At 40.8% G+C, this 17,352-nt stretch overlaps 1 protein-coding gene across 2 annotated transcripts in view; it reads left to right on the top strand.

The window, feature by feature from the left end:
* The first annotated feature begins 310 nt into the window (after positions 1 to 310).
* Positions 311 to 17,352, top strand: part of GOLIM4 (golgi integral membrane protein 4) — a 31,937-nt gene continuing 14,895 nt past the window's right edge. For both annotated transcript variants that reach the window (XM_067301587.1, XM_067301586.1), the window contains exons 1-5: positions 311 to 625; positions 14,179 to 14,253; positions 15,498 to 15,547; positions 16,095 to 16,148; positions 16,659 to 16,809. In XM_067301587.1, the coding sequence (XP_067157688.1) occupies positions 439 to 625; positions 14,179 to 14,253; positions 15,498 to 15,547; positions 16,095 to 16,148; positions 16,659 to 16,809 (517 nt within the window). In that variant the 5' untranslated portion in view covers positions 311 to 438. The remainder of the gene's footprint in view (positions 626 to 14,178; positions 14,254 to 15,497; positions 15,548 to 16,094; positions 16,149 to 16,658; positions 16,810 to 17,352) is intronic.

The raw sequence follows: 17,352 nt of genomic DNA, 5'->3' as shown, positions 1-17,352 counted from the left end.
ATGAGGCCGCGCCCGCAGCGGCACTTCCTCCGGGCGTCCCGCGGCGGGGAGCCGCCGAGCGCCGCCGCTGACACGTAGGGCAGCGCCGCGCAGCGCCGCGCCGCCGGGGGAGCTGCCGTTGTTCCGCGCCCGGCGAGGCGAGGCGGGTTGCGGCGCCCCGCGCTCGGCCCCTCTCTCCGCCCGCCCGCCCGCGGGTGCGGGGAGGCCCCGCGGGGGCAGCATGCGGCTGGCGCGGCCGCCCCGCGCCTCGCTGAGTGCCGGCGCGGCGGGCGGCGCCGCGGCGCCCCGGGGCTGAGGCGCCCGGCCGGCCCCGGCCCCGGCCCCTGCCCCTCCTCCCCCCCGCTGCTCCTCCTCCTCCTCCTCCTCCCGATGCCGCCGCCGCCGCCCCCGGCCGCCGCCGAGCCGCGCTGAGGGGGCCTCGGGCGCCCGCCGGCGACTATGGGCAACGGGATGTGCTCCCGGAAACAGAAGCGCATTTTCCAGACCCTGCTGCTCCTGACCGTGGTCTTCGGCTTCATCTACGGGGCGACGCTGTACTACGAGCTGCAGAGCCAGCTGAGGAAGGCCGAGGCCATGGCGCTCAAGTACCAGCAGCACCAGGAGTCCCTCTCCGCTCAGCTACAAGGTACCGCTCGCGGCCGCCCCGGCGGCACCTGGGCCGCCCTTCCCTCGGCTTTCCCTAACCCTCCTCCTCCTCCTCCTCCTCCTCCTCCTCCTCCTCCTCCTGCTGCGCCAGGGGAGGCCGGGCGCCCGCTCTCCGGCCCCTCGCGGAGTTGGGCTCCCCGCAGCCCGCGGGCTCTCGAGGCACCGTGCCGGCCCCGTCGAAGCGACCTGCGGGGCGCTGCCCTCGCCCTGCTCCTCCTGCCCTGCCGCTTCGTGCTCGTAGGCGCGGAGGGCGCCGTGCTCCCGAGCTCCTGCGCTCCCGAGCTCCTGCGCTCCCGTGCTCCCGGCCGTGCGGCGACGCCAGGCGCCTCCGCTCCGCTGGCTCCCGCAGGCTCCCGCGCTCCCCTGCTTGTGTTAATCTGCTCGGCTGCAAAAACGTGAGGCTGCGGTTCCTGGAGGGCAGCGTCACGCTTAAATAGCTCCAGCGGGGAGAGGAATTTTCTGCTAAAACCTTTCTCTCAAGGGTAATTCGAAAGTAAGCTTCAAGTAGTTCAGTTGAATAAGGCGATTCTGGTACACTTAGAATGACCTGCAGTGTTTTGGTTCAAAGCTGCCACATAAATGCATGCATCTTAGTTTAAGGGTGGGCCAGACACAGGTATTCCATATTTGAAGATGAAAAGATGCTGATTTCGGACGTCTGCGTGTCTGGAAATCAGGTGCAAAGCAGGAAATACACACGCGAAGCATCAGCACCGAAGGAAGCGCGAGACCTCTGCACCTCTAGTTGTCAAGTGCAACTTGCCAGGTCACGCGCAAAGTCCAGAGCCAACTTTCAAAACTCTTTAGGATTCTGTTTCTTAAAACTGGGCAAAACAAGAATAAGAGTAACCTCTAGCTGCTGTAACAGTACCTAACTTGGAGTGATCTTCAGTCATACTCTTCACTGTGGAAGCCTATGTAAAAGCATGCTTAGAAGTTCAGTTTTTATGCAGAGATAGCAGAATTGGACTTATGCTGTTAGGTTCTTATGGTGATTTGTTAATGAATATGATTAGCTATGGTCTGAGACCATCATTACGTAGTACTTCCATTTCGGGTAATAAAACTAGAGTGCTATGGAAAATTTTGATTAAAAACTTTCATTTTCTTCACTGAGAAGGTACACCTAATTGGCTGAAAGATGAGTATGTGGCAGATGGCTAAAGGGCTACTTTTGCTAGTCTGTGTAGTTGCCAACGGTATTTGAAGAGGAAACAAACAGGAACATCTTGTTCTCAGGTTAAAATTCAACAAGTTAGCTTCTTATGCTTCTCTCACTACACCAAAGAGGAGCATGCAGCAAATCTTATCCCAAGAGAGAAACTATCAATCGGATTCATTGGGTCTGCATTGCCAGGTTAAACTTTCCACTTCCTAAACGTTATTTTGAGGAGCTGTCGTCTATCCAAATAAATTCATGGAAGTAGCAGGCAACTAGTGGTTGATAAATGCAGAGACAATGCTGCATATATAGTTTTTCCTCTTACTCTTTTTAATGTATTAGTGAGGAACTTAAATATGAACCAGAATCTAAAAATGTCAATACATTTGGTTATCAATGGAATAACTTAAAACAATTATGGTTTTGGGACCTATGCCAACATTTCAAGTGTATTAAATAGGAGATCTGATATATACCTGAGATGGTAGCCATAAACTTTTTTTTTAAAAAAAATTAGCAGCAAGTAAGTCACAGCATACAAGGAAAAACATGGTTTAACAATAAAATAGGATCTTTAAAATTTTCCTGTATTATGACAACAGCTAATACAACTAAGAGAGGATAAGGCCAAGACCCCTGGAGGTGCAGCAGCAAGTCTAGTTTCCCACTAAAATAAATGCAAGCTATATGCCTAAATACTTTTGAGGCTCTGGACTTAGTGAGCTAGAGAATAAACTTTTCTTCCCTGTCTTTCCTTGTATATTTAATACAGCTTTTTCCAGGATGAATTGCCTTGTGTCATCGCTTCCATCTTTGCAGAACGAGTTTACTAGTGCGAATAGAATAGAATTATTCTAGATAGAATTCTAGATAGAATTCAGAACTGGTGTCTGTGCCCAATTCACCTACCTGGAGATAAACAAATAGGAAAGGTTCAGAAATAGTTTGTTATTGTGTTTGTGTAACTCTTTAATATGAAACAACAGAAAGGAATTTTCTTTAATTACTTTAAAACCATGTTAAACATTGACACAAAATCATGTTTGCAGGATCTGACTGCACTTTGAACTCTTAAATGGCCTGGATTTTAAATCTACGGTGTTCCTGTTGCCAAAGAAAAAATCTCTACAGATATCTAGGCTACATTTCTTTGGTGTCCTTAACAACGTGAGAGATTATTCTCTGAGCTTATTCTTTTTGTAAGAACAACAAAATGTATCACTACTAAGCAGTGTTGACTCATCTTTTCTGTGCGACATAACCAGGTTCTGTCTTAAGATACAGATACTGCTGTAGAGAGAGTTTTGGGAGCTGAATTATGCTGGGAGCACTCTGAAATCTTTTAAATGGGAACTGTTAAAATGGCAGGTTCGGTGAGAAAGCATTGCCAGGAGGAAAAGAGAGTGCCTGTGTCCACGACAGTTGATTCCTTAGTGCTTACAGCTCTCTTCTAGGTGGTTGAAAAGGGCTTTAAATGTCGTCATAAGCAGGGGAGGGAACTGAACCTGGACTTTCTACTTCCTAAACAAGCACTTCATCAGTGGGCTTGTGTATAAAAAGAGGCAACTTCTAAAATTTGTCTTGTTTTTTTGAGGATCCTGAGGGTGTGTTGTGCTGAGCTGGGTGTTTTCCTAGAAGGCCAACTGGATTGAAGCACTTGGATGACACTGAAATATTGCCTGGTTTTGGCTGGGTTTAGTCGTGACTGTTCAGGCCTGTAAGGACAGCTGCTGTCCTGAGTATACACAGAGGAGCGCCTCTAGGGCTTCCAGGGAAACTTGAGTCAGTTGGTGAAATGGTTAAGGAGCGTAGGTAACTCCCAAGTTTGTGTGTCACATCAGAGTTTTACAACTTCAGTGCCTTTGGTCTGCCCTGATTTTGGGAAGGATCCTCAGGTGTAGTTCAGAGTGAAGTCTCCATTCACTTTCTAGCATCCTCTCTACTATTTTTCTGTCTCTTCATAGTTTTTCAGACTTTCCATCTATGCCAGGTGGTAAGAACCTTCTTTTTGGTGCTGGCCAATTCTTCAAGCCTGAATGAGTCTTTGGTTGAAAAATCAGTCATCTTAGATGTTTTCTCTCTTTCATGGTTTTGCTTTGCATGGATAAAACACATGGACCAGGGCTGAATCTTCTGTACACTTGGGAGAAATAGCACTGACATCTACCAAGGGAGAGAATGCACAGAGCACTAAAAAGGGGTGCGGAAAGGGGTCTCAATCCTCTAGCCCATTCAGCCAATATGAAGAGTGGTACGTACAGCTACTGCTGTGGGGACTTCTGCTTTTTCTGGTGTTCAAAACTTTAGGTACTCAGCTGAGAACTTTGTGCTTTCTGAAATAAGACGAGGGTGCGGTCAGAAGAATGGCAGGTTTGGGAAATAGGATAAGAACAATCGTTTTCGAGAGACTGAGATCTTAAGCTCCTCCTCTTTAGACAGTTCACATTGTAGCAGTTTTTGTATTTGAAAGTCAGGCTTCCAAGCCGTCACACAAAAGAGAATGTCAGACTTTGGCATTTTTATCTCTTAACAAAGTTCTGTTGCACATGGAGAAAGTAGGGCTTCTTTTATAACTCCCAATGGGAATACTGGAGGCAAAATTTAGAGATGGCACAAAACTTCACAGCTGCTAAGAAAACCCAGAGTCATTCTTACAGATAAGGTCTCTCATAGAGAAGCTGATCTTCCCAGCAGGCTGATTATATTTTTTTTAATCTCATTCTCTGAGTATTATATGCTCAAAACCTGAAGATAATCTTATTTCATCTGCCTTAAAATGATAAAACAAACCTTGATACTGTTTGTCTCCTACAAAGATGCATCAAACTAAGTCTTAAACTATATAGGAACAGACTTCAGTTATTAGAACAGATATGCATTGACAGCTGTAGACAAAGCTGATCCTATCTTTGACTGCTTCAAGTCTAAATGTGTCTACAAATGCTCTTTAGCCCTTACAACTTCTGTCGTCTTAGCCTCTAGGTATCATCTAACTCCTTGTGTACTGTAAATCTGCTTTAATCTGCTTTAATCCCTAATCCTAATAACAGCCTACATTTAGTGCCTTGTACTATCTTAATTTTCCTGCTCTTTCTGTTAGAGCCTTAATTATCTGAGGACTTCAGGCAATCTCTTTCTGCAGTCTGAGACTGAGCCATAATCTTGGGAGGCAACCCAGCAGGGGCTCTGAACTTGAGATTTCAAAGTTTACCTAATTATAGACAATCCGTGGGTTTCCCCAAAGCTGTCTGACCCAGTGCTAGAAAGCACCAGCTGAAGAGCAAATATAGAATTCTTCTGTGCCTGTTGGGGAAGCTATTGTCCCCATTTGTCCCCAACTGAGAACCTTCCTTGCAGGTGACCTGCTAGAAGCTGATCAGACCTATGGCAGCTATATGTACAGAGACTTATATAATGCATCACAGTAGTAGATCACAAGTACTCTGTAATGTTAGTAGATAATATTTATTATGCCTGTCTGCCTGCTGATTATGTAGCCTACCAAAACTGATCTTAGTAAAGTATGCAAAGATGTGGATGTACTTAACTGTCTCACCTCTTTTTTTAGGGACTGTATTTAAACTTCTACCTTAAATTGGTAGAAGGAAGAACTAACAGCACTTGTGATGACTTATTCTTCACATGCATCATACAAATAGAGCTACACCTATGCAGCCCTACATGGCTTGAATGTTGTCCATAGTAACAGCAGCCTGAACTCTTGTGATTCCTATTAATTTCAGATTGCATGCAGCACTACAGAATGATGCCCTCCAATTTTAGAAAATAATTGAATGTGTGGGTGAAAAAAACAGTGTTTGTAGAGTAAGCTTTAATGCGCGTAGCAGTTTGTCATGCATGCTAAGTCTCCACGCGTGTGCTTTAACTTGCTGGTGCTCAGAGAAACACATATCTGCTAAAGAGAGTCTGTGTCAGGACTGTGTCATCTCTTCTGTCTTCCAGTACCAGGCTCCCAGCAGGGCCAACAGCACTTCTTTTGATTGGGTTTTGTTGCTGTCTGAGATCTGAAAGATCCAAGGTAGCACTGTTACAGTAGAGGTTACTTCCCTGCGCACTGTTGGCGTGTGGGATAGGGAGAGCAGGAGTACTGCTATGACTGCACCATGTTGAATTAACTTCTGGATCTTAATATGACTTTGTTTCCACAGGATTAAAAAAAAGCCAATACTACAACCAGCTATTTTGAAATTCTGCTTGAAACTCGGTCTCAGCTACAACATCCAGACTTGGCTTATAAGTAGCTAAACATCATCCAGTTGGATAAGGAAAGATGGAAACCTTTAAAATAACTGTAGACAAAAATCAACCATATGAGTTTCATAATAGCTATGGACTTCTGTATTCCAGAGGAGAGTTTTCTACTTTGCACCCTAATTCTAAAAGTGAGTAAGTGTGAGGAATCGCTGTCCTGTATGTTCCCTTAAGGTTTATGAGACAGTTAGTTGCCCTGAACCTAGAATGAGGTGGTGGCATGAGGCAGAAAAGAGAAAGGAGGAGGTAGGCAAGATGGGTGGGTGCTTTGGAAAGTTTGCGTTCTGGTGTCTTTGACATCCAGGCAAATACATTGAAATCCAGTCAATCTGATAAGTGACATCTTCTCTCATTTACCCCTAGCAGATAAAGACTTGACAGAAGCTTCTGCATCACTTAACATATCACTAGCTTTGTTGGAGGAGACCAGTAGAGAAGCAGAGGATGAAACAGCCACTGCCATGATCTGACAACCGCAACTGAGCCAGAAATCCTGTAGTCAGCAGCAGGGTCTAAGTGATAGCTGGTCCTGCGAAGCACACAATGTGGGCAGCGTTTCAGGGCAGTTGTGACTTTGTACTTAGAAAATTGTACTTACAAAATTTTTACAGTTAATGTCTGAGAGTTGGGTGCTCAGAGTGGTTCAATTGAGATTGTTGGTTTACCATTACAAGGAAAGCCTAAATGACAGAATGGAATTATTTCCTTTGTGAGCAAAACTGATTGAATTATTATGTCTTAATGCATTTCGAACATTATATTTATCTCATTGGGCTGCTTGTTTTTTTCTGGGCAGGATACAGGCTGGTCACCCTGTATATCTGGGTGGGGGAACATTATGAATAAGATCTCCACCCAGTCTCAGAGATTTGAGTGTGCATTAAGTCTTCCCTTATTTAGTGGTGAGGATACAGCCAGCAATTTGTGATTAATATAGTTCACATTGCTCACTTTGGAATAGGAACCTTGCTTAGAAAAAGTAATTAAATCTGTCCTGCTAAGTCAGGTGCTATTTTGAGGGTTAATGGTAATGAAAGCTAAATAATTCAGACTACTGGAAGAGAGGAGTATACAGAACCAGTAATTAAGGAAGAACACCTTGCTGGGCAATTGTTTGTTGTTTTAGGATCAGATGGGTGAGTTTCTAGTTATGTTGGAATCCGAGGTGAGCACTTAGGGAATTCAGCCTGTTCGGATGCTCTTGTTTTTAAATGAGGGTCTTATGAGCTGGATGCAGTTCTGTTATTTTTCTGGAAATCCAGCATAAACCAAACTACCTCAGGTTTTTCTGCAAGTATTAAGAAATTGCTATTGTTCTACGTCTTCCTCCACCTTTTTTTCTAAGTTATCCAAAATTAGCCCAGTATCATATTTTCCCAAGGTGACTCAGGTCCCCGAGTCTGGCAGTCATATACAGGGCTTAACTTAACAGATGTTGAGAGAACCGTGGCCTGCTTGTGGTCTTGAAGGCATAGTAAGCAGGTTATTCCTATCTATGCCGCTACATCGAACAATGGAATTCTCACAGTATTTCAGTTACTCTCTCTTACTTGGATGCCCATTTTAATGTTTGACAATGATCTTTTGTTACAAGGAAGGTTATGAACTGCTAAATTAAGCTATTGATTTCTATGTTCCATTTTGGAAGGATACAGCTGGAGCTGACTCGGTTCCTGGTGTTAGAACTGTCATGAACTAATTTAAGGAAGTGGTTTAGCAGTTTTGTAAGGTGATAACCATAATTATTGCATCAATTTTTGTGGTATTTCATTATGATAAAAATACAAATGTATGTTTCAGTTGGGAGAGACCATTAAAACATGTACATACACTGTATTTCTTAAATTTTGATTTTACGCTAGTCTCCGAAAAACTTTTTTTTAATATTCACATCTTGTAGATAGAATCACTGGTCTTTTGCATAAAATCAAAAAAGCCTAAAACAATTTTAGACAGAACAAGGCCTTGTTTCCTAGAGCTGTGAGAGATGGGCAGACCCAGACGTTCAGAGATGATGTGAGAAGGAGCTCTGCTGTATGTTTGTGTCTTTTCTATAAAGTGATCTGGTGTATCCAGACAAAAATAGCAGAATAAAGAAGAAAAAAATGAAAAGCAAAAGGAATAGAAGCTTTTTGGAAGTAAATCTGCCAACCACCCTGTGTAGTGTAAAGGGTAATATAAGTAACATTTAGGCAACTCATCAGTAGAGGAGCTCAACAATTGTATAAATGTGTCTGGCAGAAAAACGTCTTATTGTAAATACAATCATAAAAGCAAAAGAGGTTAAGAATTTAAGTCTAAAGTTACTAAACACATTTTGTCTGAACTATTTGCATTTATCATCACTTTAAAAAACCCTTTACCCTTTACATGGGCATACAGAAAATACGATATATGAGGTGAGATGCTAATCTAATCTAGTATGTCCCACCCACTGTGGGTGGCATCGAAGATTGGAAGAAATCTTTTCTGGGATAGAAAATGTGATCTCTTTCTTAATAAAAGTCATGTCTGAAGCCTAATGGTTATGGATTAAATACTTAATGATATTTAATATCCCTTTTCAAGCTTTTATTTTTAGCAGCAGCTATTACAGTTTACTGCCTCAATGTGATTAAATACCTTCCCCTCTCTCACCTCATCATTGGAATGTTTTAGTTAGTAGTTTTTTTTTAAACAAATTCTGTTTCCTAGAGATGTTATTGACCTCAAAGAAAGGGAGGTAGGGCGAAGTAAAAAGATTGTATTAAATTTAGATGTTTTCTTCAGTTCAGAAATTAATTTTCATGTCCTCTTGATACTTGAATAGAGGCCAAAACTGTTTCTTAGCAACATAAGCATGTGTTTCTGTGACGGACCCCATCAGTGGTCCGAATTCCCCAGCATTCTCCTATTTCCAGTATTGCAGTCAAACAAAACTTCTAAGATCTGCAGCACTTTTTGCACGTTGTGCTGTGGATTTTCTTTTCTCTCTTTGCAAAGCTGAAGGTTTGATAAGTGTATCAATTTTCTGATATGCTTATCTGAACTGTACACATGTTCCAAAGCTTTTTGACGTTTTCTCACAATTAGTTCTGATACCTTTTGTAATCTATTACCAAGCCCTGCCATGTCAGGATGTGGAAAACTCCTTGATGTAGGACGAGTTTCACAGAGGGCATCCGTGCTAATTCTGTTCCCGGCCAACACACCGGGGCCCAAACTGGAGTTTGTAGAACTGAAGGCAGGACTTTTGCAGCTTTAGTCAATGAGTCAACTGTGAGCTTACCTGCAAAAAATTCCAGTGTTCCAAGACTGGAAAAGCTATATAAAAATACATACAGTTAACTCTTCTTTATCTTTGGGTAGATTTTATCTGGTTTGCAGGCAAACCTTGACGCAAGCGCAGGCGCCCGTCGGAGCTGTTTGCGGCACTGATCTGGGACAGCCGTTTTGGTGACGGAGACGCGGCTGCCGGCGTGGAGCTGCCCTGCGGCGCGCTCCCCCCAGCGTGCTCCCCGCGCGGCGTGACGCCGCTCTGACGCACCGCTAGCTGGCTGCGCTCGGGCTGCTCGGCCCCAGATCCTCCTACCTTTCTCAAGTCCTTGTCTCCCTTCCTGATTTCCTGTAGGAGGACTGACCGCAAGCTAGAGGATTTTAATCGGTATGTTACTTCTGATGCAGGATCCCTTAAAAGCGAGGGATGTTACGTATTTACACTTCCTCCTTGTGCAGTTGAAATCAGTGGTAAGCCTATGACAGACGCTACGAAACCCCTGATCATAAAGATCTGAATATTAAATACAAACTTCTCGGTCATTAACGCTATGACCAACATAAATGACTAGGGAATTAAAGCAATTGTTATTTTTAAGTACAACTGTCAATGCATGATTTAGTTTTCTAGGCAAAACTCTATGCTCTTCTCTTGTAGTAACTGGTTGTAACTGGTTGTAATTTGGCAAAGCAATTACCTGGTTGTTTTTCACATAAGTAAAGTGAAAAGTGTAGGAGTTTGTTTTAAAGTAAATGTAACCGCAGTACTGAATGCAGTGCTTGTTGTGGTTATTGGTGAACGAAATGGGACTGGTCCACCCTGTCTGTATGCAAAATTGTTCCATAATTAAGCTGTAAAAATACTTGTTTCTCGCACACAATCAGTTTCAGATACCTTGGCTTCTATTTCTGTATTCTTTGTAGAAATTCAAAACAAAGAACTTAAAGGTCATAAAATATGAAACAACTTCAGTGTCTGTTCAATATGTTGTTACCATAAGGTTTCCGTAATGTTGTTTCTTGCACTATACTTAACAAAATACATTTTTCCTAGTCTTTATTAGAGGACATACTTCCATAGCTTAATTACTTATTAAAAGTTTACAATAAGCTGGTATTTCAGTGAAATTGAAAAACTCTCAACTAAGTCTTTAAAATAGGTGGAGTATATAGTGTGACCAGAATGGGTTGTGCTGTGGTGCGGAATCCTTCTGAAAAGATCATCAGTGGGTGAAATAGTGGTTCTTGCTGTTTAAAGCCAGATTCACTGACTTAATGAGCTTGAAGCTTGGGGAGCAGGTCTTGCAATATTAATAACGCATCCTCCTGGCACAAAACGTTAGTATCGGATGAGTAAAAAAATCTCTTCTTTGATCAAACTCTTAGTTTTTCTAGTCCAACAATAATAATTATCCTGCATACGTATTGAAGGGATTCTTACTAGCCTCATAGGAACTTTCTCAACAGAAAAGATATTTTTATTAATTCACATTTCAATGGTTCTGTTTGCAATGAAAAGAATTGGAAATTTAATTGTGTTTTTATAACAAGCCTATGTTCTACAACTCTTCATAGGGTTAGTGGAAAAGTGCCAGTGGTGGCTTACCACACACTGCTGCTTCACTTCAGTTTTGCCACAGTCTGAGAGAAAGTAACACTGAATATTGCCAAGATGATTGAAATCTGCTGTTCTTAAACCAAAGAAGATACTACTATAAGCTCAGAGAAGGATTGCAGAATTGCACGAGGAAGCTAACCTTAAAATTAAGAGAAATTCTTGTATTATGTATGTGTAAATCCTAGTGTAATCTTAATTATTCATTATATGAGACAATGAGCTTTGGGGTGTTTTAGACTCTCTCTTGAATCGTGCTTCTGATGGACCAAGATAGCAAAGTAACATAGTTGCGGAATTACTGATGATGTAAAACAAAATACTTTCTTTTAAGTATACAGTAATGGCTTATTTTTGTTAATGATAGTTTTAACTGCTTAGAGGCGCGAAGCAGAGATAAGTGGACTAACCGTGAATGTTAAGCAAGTTTTCTTTCACCAGATCATTTGACTCCTGTGTTGTAATTAACGGTCAGCAATGGCTGTAGTGGTGTAATCTGCTGGGAACCTATTGAGGGGTTGTGGTTTTCTTCTTTTTTTCCTGCCCCCGCCCCCAATTTCTACCTTTTCCCTCACTTTCTTCTCTTAAATCAAAGACTTCAATTTGGAATGAATTCAAGAACTGTTAAATATTTCCTTGTTTGAAGGCAGGAGGTGTCTTGACTAGCCTTGACCTTACTGGTACTGGCTTTGGACTTTGTTCTTTGAGACTGTATTGCTTCTCTGTGGATTCATGTTCTTTTGTTCATCCATATAGGTACCATTATGCAGGTAACTTAATTAAATCTGCTATCTACAGTTATTTCAGCTTAGGTATAGTGCATAGCAGCCATTAGATGATGATGTTTTTCCATTTACTTTGTACCATTCTGTCCAATTTAACATATAAGCAAAACACAGTTATTTATGCAAAGACTAATACAAAATTAGGAGTGGGAGAAATTACGCTATGAAATAGATATATTTTCCTCCTGGGAAGTCTATAATAGGAAGTGTTTTTCTTGTATTTATTTTTCTGCATTTCTTGCTCAGACATCACCTTTCCAGGCTGGCAGTGGAGAAGGAAGAATCAATTGCTACAATAACCAAGAGTTTTGTAGTTTGGACTCCTGTGTACGAAGTTCTTGATGGGTGGAAATCAATCCCATTAATGGGAGAGAAACACCCATATGTCCTTACATGATCTGACCTGTAAACTGTCCCCAAAAAGGACATAAGGGAAAATACGGAAGCTATGCTTTCTTAAATCCATTCTTAATTGGATACTTCATAAACTTGCACATGAGGGACTTCTATTAGGGAAAAATGCCATTGAACCAACCAGCAAATGAACTAGAAGGGGAGAGGGGTGGTGGGAAGCTTGTTTCTCATTTCATAGCCCTTTCTTGGGTTGCTTTTTTGGTCATCTGAAAGACTATTTTAAGCTGCTCCAAATCTTGTTATTCCAAATATAAGTACAGCAAAAGTGGAAGCAGGGATGGGCTCTCTGGGAGGAGTTCAGAGACCGCTCCAAAGTGCGGGATGGAGTTAGGAAAGCCAGAGCTCAGCTGGAGTTGAAATTAGCTGTCAAAGGTGTAGAGCACTGTGGTCCCTAAAACCCAAAGTATTACATTATTATTTTTCTCCTTTCTTCCTGCCCTCATCACTGTGGTTTTGTTGTGTAGTTCCCCCCCCCCCCCCGGCTCGTTAAAACAGGAGGAGGAGCTGGGGAAGGTACAGTAGCAGACACAAGTAGCGAAATGAAAAATATTAACTCAGGATCTGTGTGTGGTCTAGTCTGATTGCCAAAAAGCCTATTTCCACTCCTGATTGCATGGGAGGAGAAAACCATTATGGATTTTAATTTCTCTCCTGAGCTGCTGTGCTAGAGCCACTGTTCCTTTTGCAATGTAATTTAGTATTCAAGATCTTCGGTGCCAAGATAAAGCCATTGCTGCCCTTCTTTCTCTTCTCTAGAGACTGACTTGCTGGTGACTTTGTGCATGTTCGTTACATGCCCGCTCTGTTGCAGAGGCTGTGGATGCATTAGTTCATCCTGACTGTTGCCCTTGACTTCAGATAATAAATAAGAAAGTAGAGATAGGTGACAAGGACTGATTAGCAATCCAGCATCTAAGTGAAAACGTAAATACTTCTAGATAAGTCAATAGCTAAAGAACCTGCAGAATACATCTTAGTGGAACTAAGAACAATTTTTAAGGTGCTAAAGGAAGTTTTCTGAGGCTGCCAAGATACAAATTGTTATTTGATGTTTCCTGTTAAAGGCTTACACTCATCAATATTTTACTTTTCAGAAAACGGTTTTCCTATTTTTAATGGTAAACTCGCATATTCCATTAACTTGTATAACTACTCTTTAAAGAGTGCTGGCAAATTGAAATTTGGACTGTGAAAGGTGTTTATGTTCAACAGAGCTTAAGCGAATGTAATTATACATTCTTGGGATTTTTAATTAGTATTTTTCCTTTACAAATTTGATACAGTAGTTCGGATAATGATCCTTCAGTCTGGCAAGTGGGGAGGAAAGGGTAAAGGAGTGATGCTCACCATCTCTTCTGAGAGACATCAAGTGAAACTAAACATGCAGTTTTGTAAAAGGACACCGTTGTCCTGGCTGTACAGAAGAGAAACAAGGCTTCAGAAAACTGAGTTGTCCAAGTTTTCAGAAGAATTTGGGAATTGATCTTAAGTTTTCCATGTCTTGGACTAAACAGCCCGTCTACTGTACTATCCCACCTTTGTAACCTGTCCTGCTCTCGTGCATCTCTTCCCTCCTTGTGAGAAATGGTGCCTAGCAAGAATTCGCCCCGGCACGTTCTGAGTGAGATTGTTGTGATTTCCTTGTCCCCTTAAAATGAGGTAGAAGAGAATGAAAGCATGAGAAAATGTGTACATGCGTACCTAAGACGGAAAGACGATTTGGCAGGTTTCATGTAGATCCACCACAACTGACTATCTCCATAAAGAAATTAATTGCATGCTTATTGCATTCCATGCTCATGAAATGGAGATAACCCAAAATTCAGGATCAATATAGTGCCGGGGGGGGGGAAGCCAGCATCGGTGTCTCAAATGTTGTAAACAGGCCTAAACCTTATGACCTTATTCCACCTGTCATGTCCTGGTACATTCTGTGCCAACGCTCTTCAGGTTTGCTGGGGATGGGGATATTGTTTTTTTACTATATATTACTTTTTAAATGAATTGTGTACAAAATTTTCTCTTTTCAGTTGTATACGAGCACAGGTCAAGATTAGAAAAATCATTACAAAAGGAAAGGCTTGAACATAAGAAAGCAAAAGAAGGTAAAACATGCTTTTCACTTTAACATCTAAGTTAAGTTGAATATTTTAAAACATATCTCTAGAGATATTTTGTTCAATTTTAAATGAGTTAGCAGTGTATAACATGTTAACAGGACCACCTTGGCAAATCTGTGGAATATGTACTTATAGTACCGTTTACAGACCACTACAACATGGCATAGCATACACAGAATATGTGCATGTAGCTGTACATACACCCAAACATGTATATGGAATATGGGCATGTGTAAATCCTGTTATGATATCATGTTAAAAAATTAAAACTTGTACCAGTAACAGGATCTTTTCATGCATTCCATAAGTGTGAAATTAGACTCTGATTTGGTATTTTTACACGTGTATAGGTAAACACATGCTTATATACCTCTTCTGAATAGAACCAAGCTCCTGAATCTCTGCGCTGGATGTGTGCGTGAGGGGACGAATGTTGGCACACATCGTATTCGTTATGGTATTTTCTCTTTCATAGCCTATGCCCCCTTATGAAATTTTTGTAGAGTAAAATCCTTTGAGTTTTTCCAACTTTTTTTTTGTTGTAAATTCATTGCAATTTTCAGAGTAAAGTCCTATTCCTAAAGTCCTTTTCCTATTTATTCCTACAGTTGATGACTCAGCCTTTGAATTAAAACAGCTAATTTAGCCGAGGTTAAGCACATGTTAAAAAAAGTTTTAATCCTACAGTTCTAAATAGCTTTCTGGTGCCATCTAGTGGCAGTCATCTATAGTTATGCAAAAGTGAGTCTTTTTCAAATCCTGAGAAAGAATATAAAGGAATAAAAGAGAAATTTTTAATTTTATTTAAACTTAGTCTTGACTTGCAGTCTCTTTTTTTTTCTTTTAAAGTATATATCTTTTTTTCCTAAATAGAAAGTAAAATAGACAGTTTATAAATGTTCTTTTCCTTTTGAATGATATTACTGGCCCTCTACGAAGAGAACTTATGTAATAGATTTAATTACCCCATGTAATCCTGAGCCTTTTTGCCCTATATCTCACACTAAGATTTAGAATATATTCCTAATTACTTAGACTGTTTTTATATGAAAATATTTTGTTAAGTTTTGAGTATTACGTTAAATTCATCTTAACTGTTGAAGATTTTTTGGAAAAGTTATAACTGCGTAAATGTTCAGCTCTTAAGAGAATTTACATGTGTAATGGTTATGTCATGTGTTATTTAAGTACAGATTCTAACCTTCCTGGCTTTCCCTTTTATGTTGTAGATTTTCTTGTTTATAAACTTGAAGCACAGGAAACACTAAATAAAGGAAGGGTAAGTTGTTATTCTTGGTATCAGTTTTTAATATTATAATAATATTGGATGTTGTTTGAGTTGCGAGAAAAAAGCAATGCTTTGCAATTATAACTGTTCAAAGGGAGCAATTTCACAAAATGCTAATTGAAGGAGCTCTTATTCCATTTCCACTCTGCATGTTTAAGTGCTCTGGTAGGATATATCCTAAAGTATAAAAAACATCAAAAAACTTAGTATTTACTAAGTGCCAGAAGTAGAACCGTGTCTGGCAATGCAGCCCAAGACCCGTAGAGAACTCTCTTTTTATAAAGACAGTAGGTTAATATTTTATGGCTGTTTTGGGTCAAAAATGGGGAGAAGCTTGAGAGCTGAGTAATGTAACATAAAATAAACTGTTGCTGCTGTGCCTGTAAAGTTGGTATACTTGGTAGGTTTCAAAGCACGTGGAGAGATTAATTAGATTCCAAGGAGTTATAACCGTTCTGCGGTTCCCAAATAACTGCATGTACAGGGATTAGGGGCATGACAGTATTGTTCTGATAACACTAGTGTTTTCATTTTACAGCAAGATTCAAATAGCCGATACAGTGCACTGAGTGTACAACACCAGATGTTGAAGGTAGGTAACTGAGATATCCAGTTTGAGGACACTGGTATTCTGCTCTTCCAAGAGAATGTGGTCTCCCTGGCTTCTGGTAATTTATTTCAGAATGTCAGAAGATGGTGCCTTCCTTTTACAAAAGGAAGATGGATTTATGGCAGTTTTTACTAGCCATGTTTTCCAGTGGGTTATTTAATCCTATCAAATACAAATAGTTGTATGGAACACTTATTTACCAGGCTCTATGTAATTTGGTATGTAAGGAATTTCTCAGACATACATTCAGCTGTTCCCAGCGGGACAGTGCAACTGCCAGGTGAGATGACGTAGCCTTAGCACAGGAGGCTACCCATCACAGAGATCATTTTGTGCTGGAGAGGATCTGTAATATGCATGCTTTGAATAATAAACTACTTGCTATGAATGCTTCCTATTCATCTGGGCTTATTTAACAAATTGCCAAAGACAATATTAATGAGATATGCAGATGCAGAACGCTTTTCCAGTGTCCAGCTTTGGTATTTGCAGAGTCAACATGAAGAACTAAAGAAACAGCATGCTGACCTTGAGGAAGATCACCGAAAACAAGGAGAAGAGTTTAGCAGAACATTCAGTGATCACAAGGAGCGATATTTACAACTGCAGCAAGAAAAAGAGCAGGAAATTTCCAAGCTGAAAGGTATATGCAACCTGTATCTGGCTACCCATATTAAAATATACATCTGACACTGCATTTTAAAATTACCAGTATCAGGAGATGTGTGATATGAGACAGAAGGGCACTTTCTCTGTTCTCAGTAACTGGACATTCATACAGAGCATATGCCTCCTGATAAGTTACGTTTTTCTTGATGATTTTCTGCGGCCTTTCTTTCTGAAATCTCTTCATTTTACTTTCAAGTATGTGCTTTGTATTTCTATTTAGATTAGAGAAGTGGTAAGAAATATACCACTTAAAAGCCTGTCAAATCTTGGAGTGTGGTTGATTCTGCCTTTCATTTTTAGCTCTAAGACTTGTTTAAATATTGGAAAAATAGGTTTCCCTCTCTGCCTTTCATTTGCCAAAAAAAAAAAGTTTGCCATTTCTATTATAGACTTAATTTTAGTTGTGCCTCTTTATGAAGTGACTTTACATATGTTTTATACCTTGCTTTTCATCTATTTTCAGTTTCTGTGAAACATGTTACATCAGTATACTTTGAGGATGAAATATAATTTGTTT

This window comes from Apteryx mantelli, chromosome 9 (genome assembly GCF_036417845.1).
Source record: "Apteryx mantelli isolate bAptMan1 chromosome 9, bAptMan1.hap1, whole genome shotgun sequence".
In the NCBI taxonomy this organism is placed as follows: Eukaryota; Metazoa; Chordata; class Aves; order Apterygiformes; family Apterygidae; genus Apteryx; species Apteryx mantelli.
Note: the sequence above shows the minus strand (reverse complement) of the source record. Positions and strands in the feature narration are given on the sequence as shown.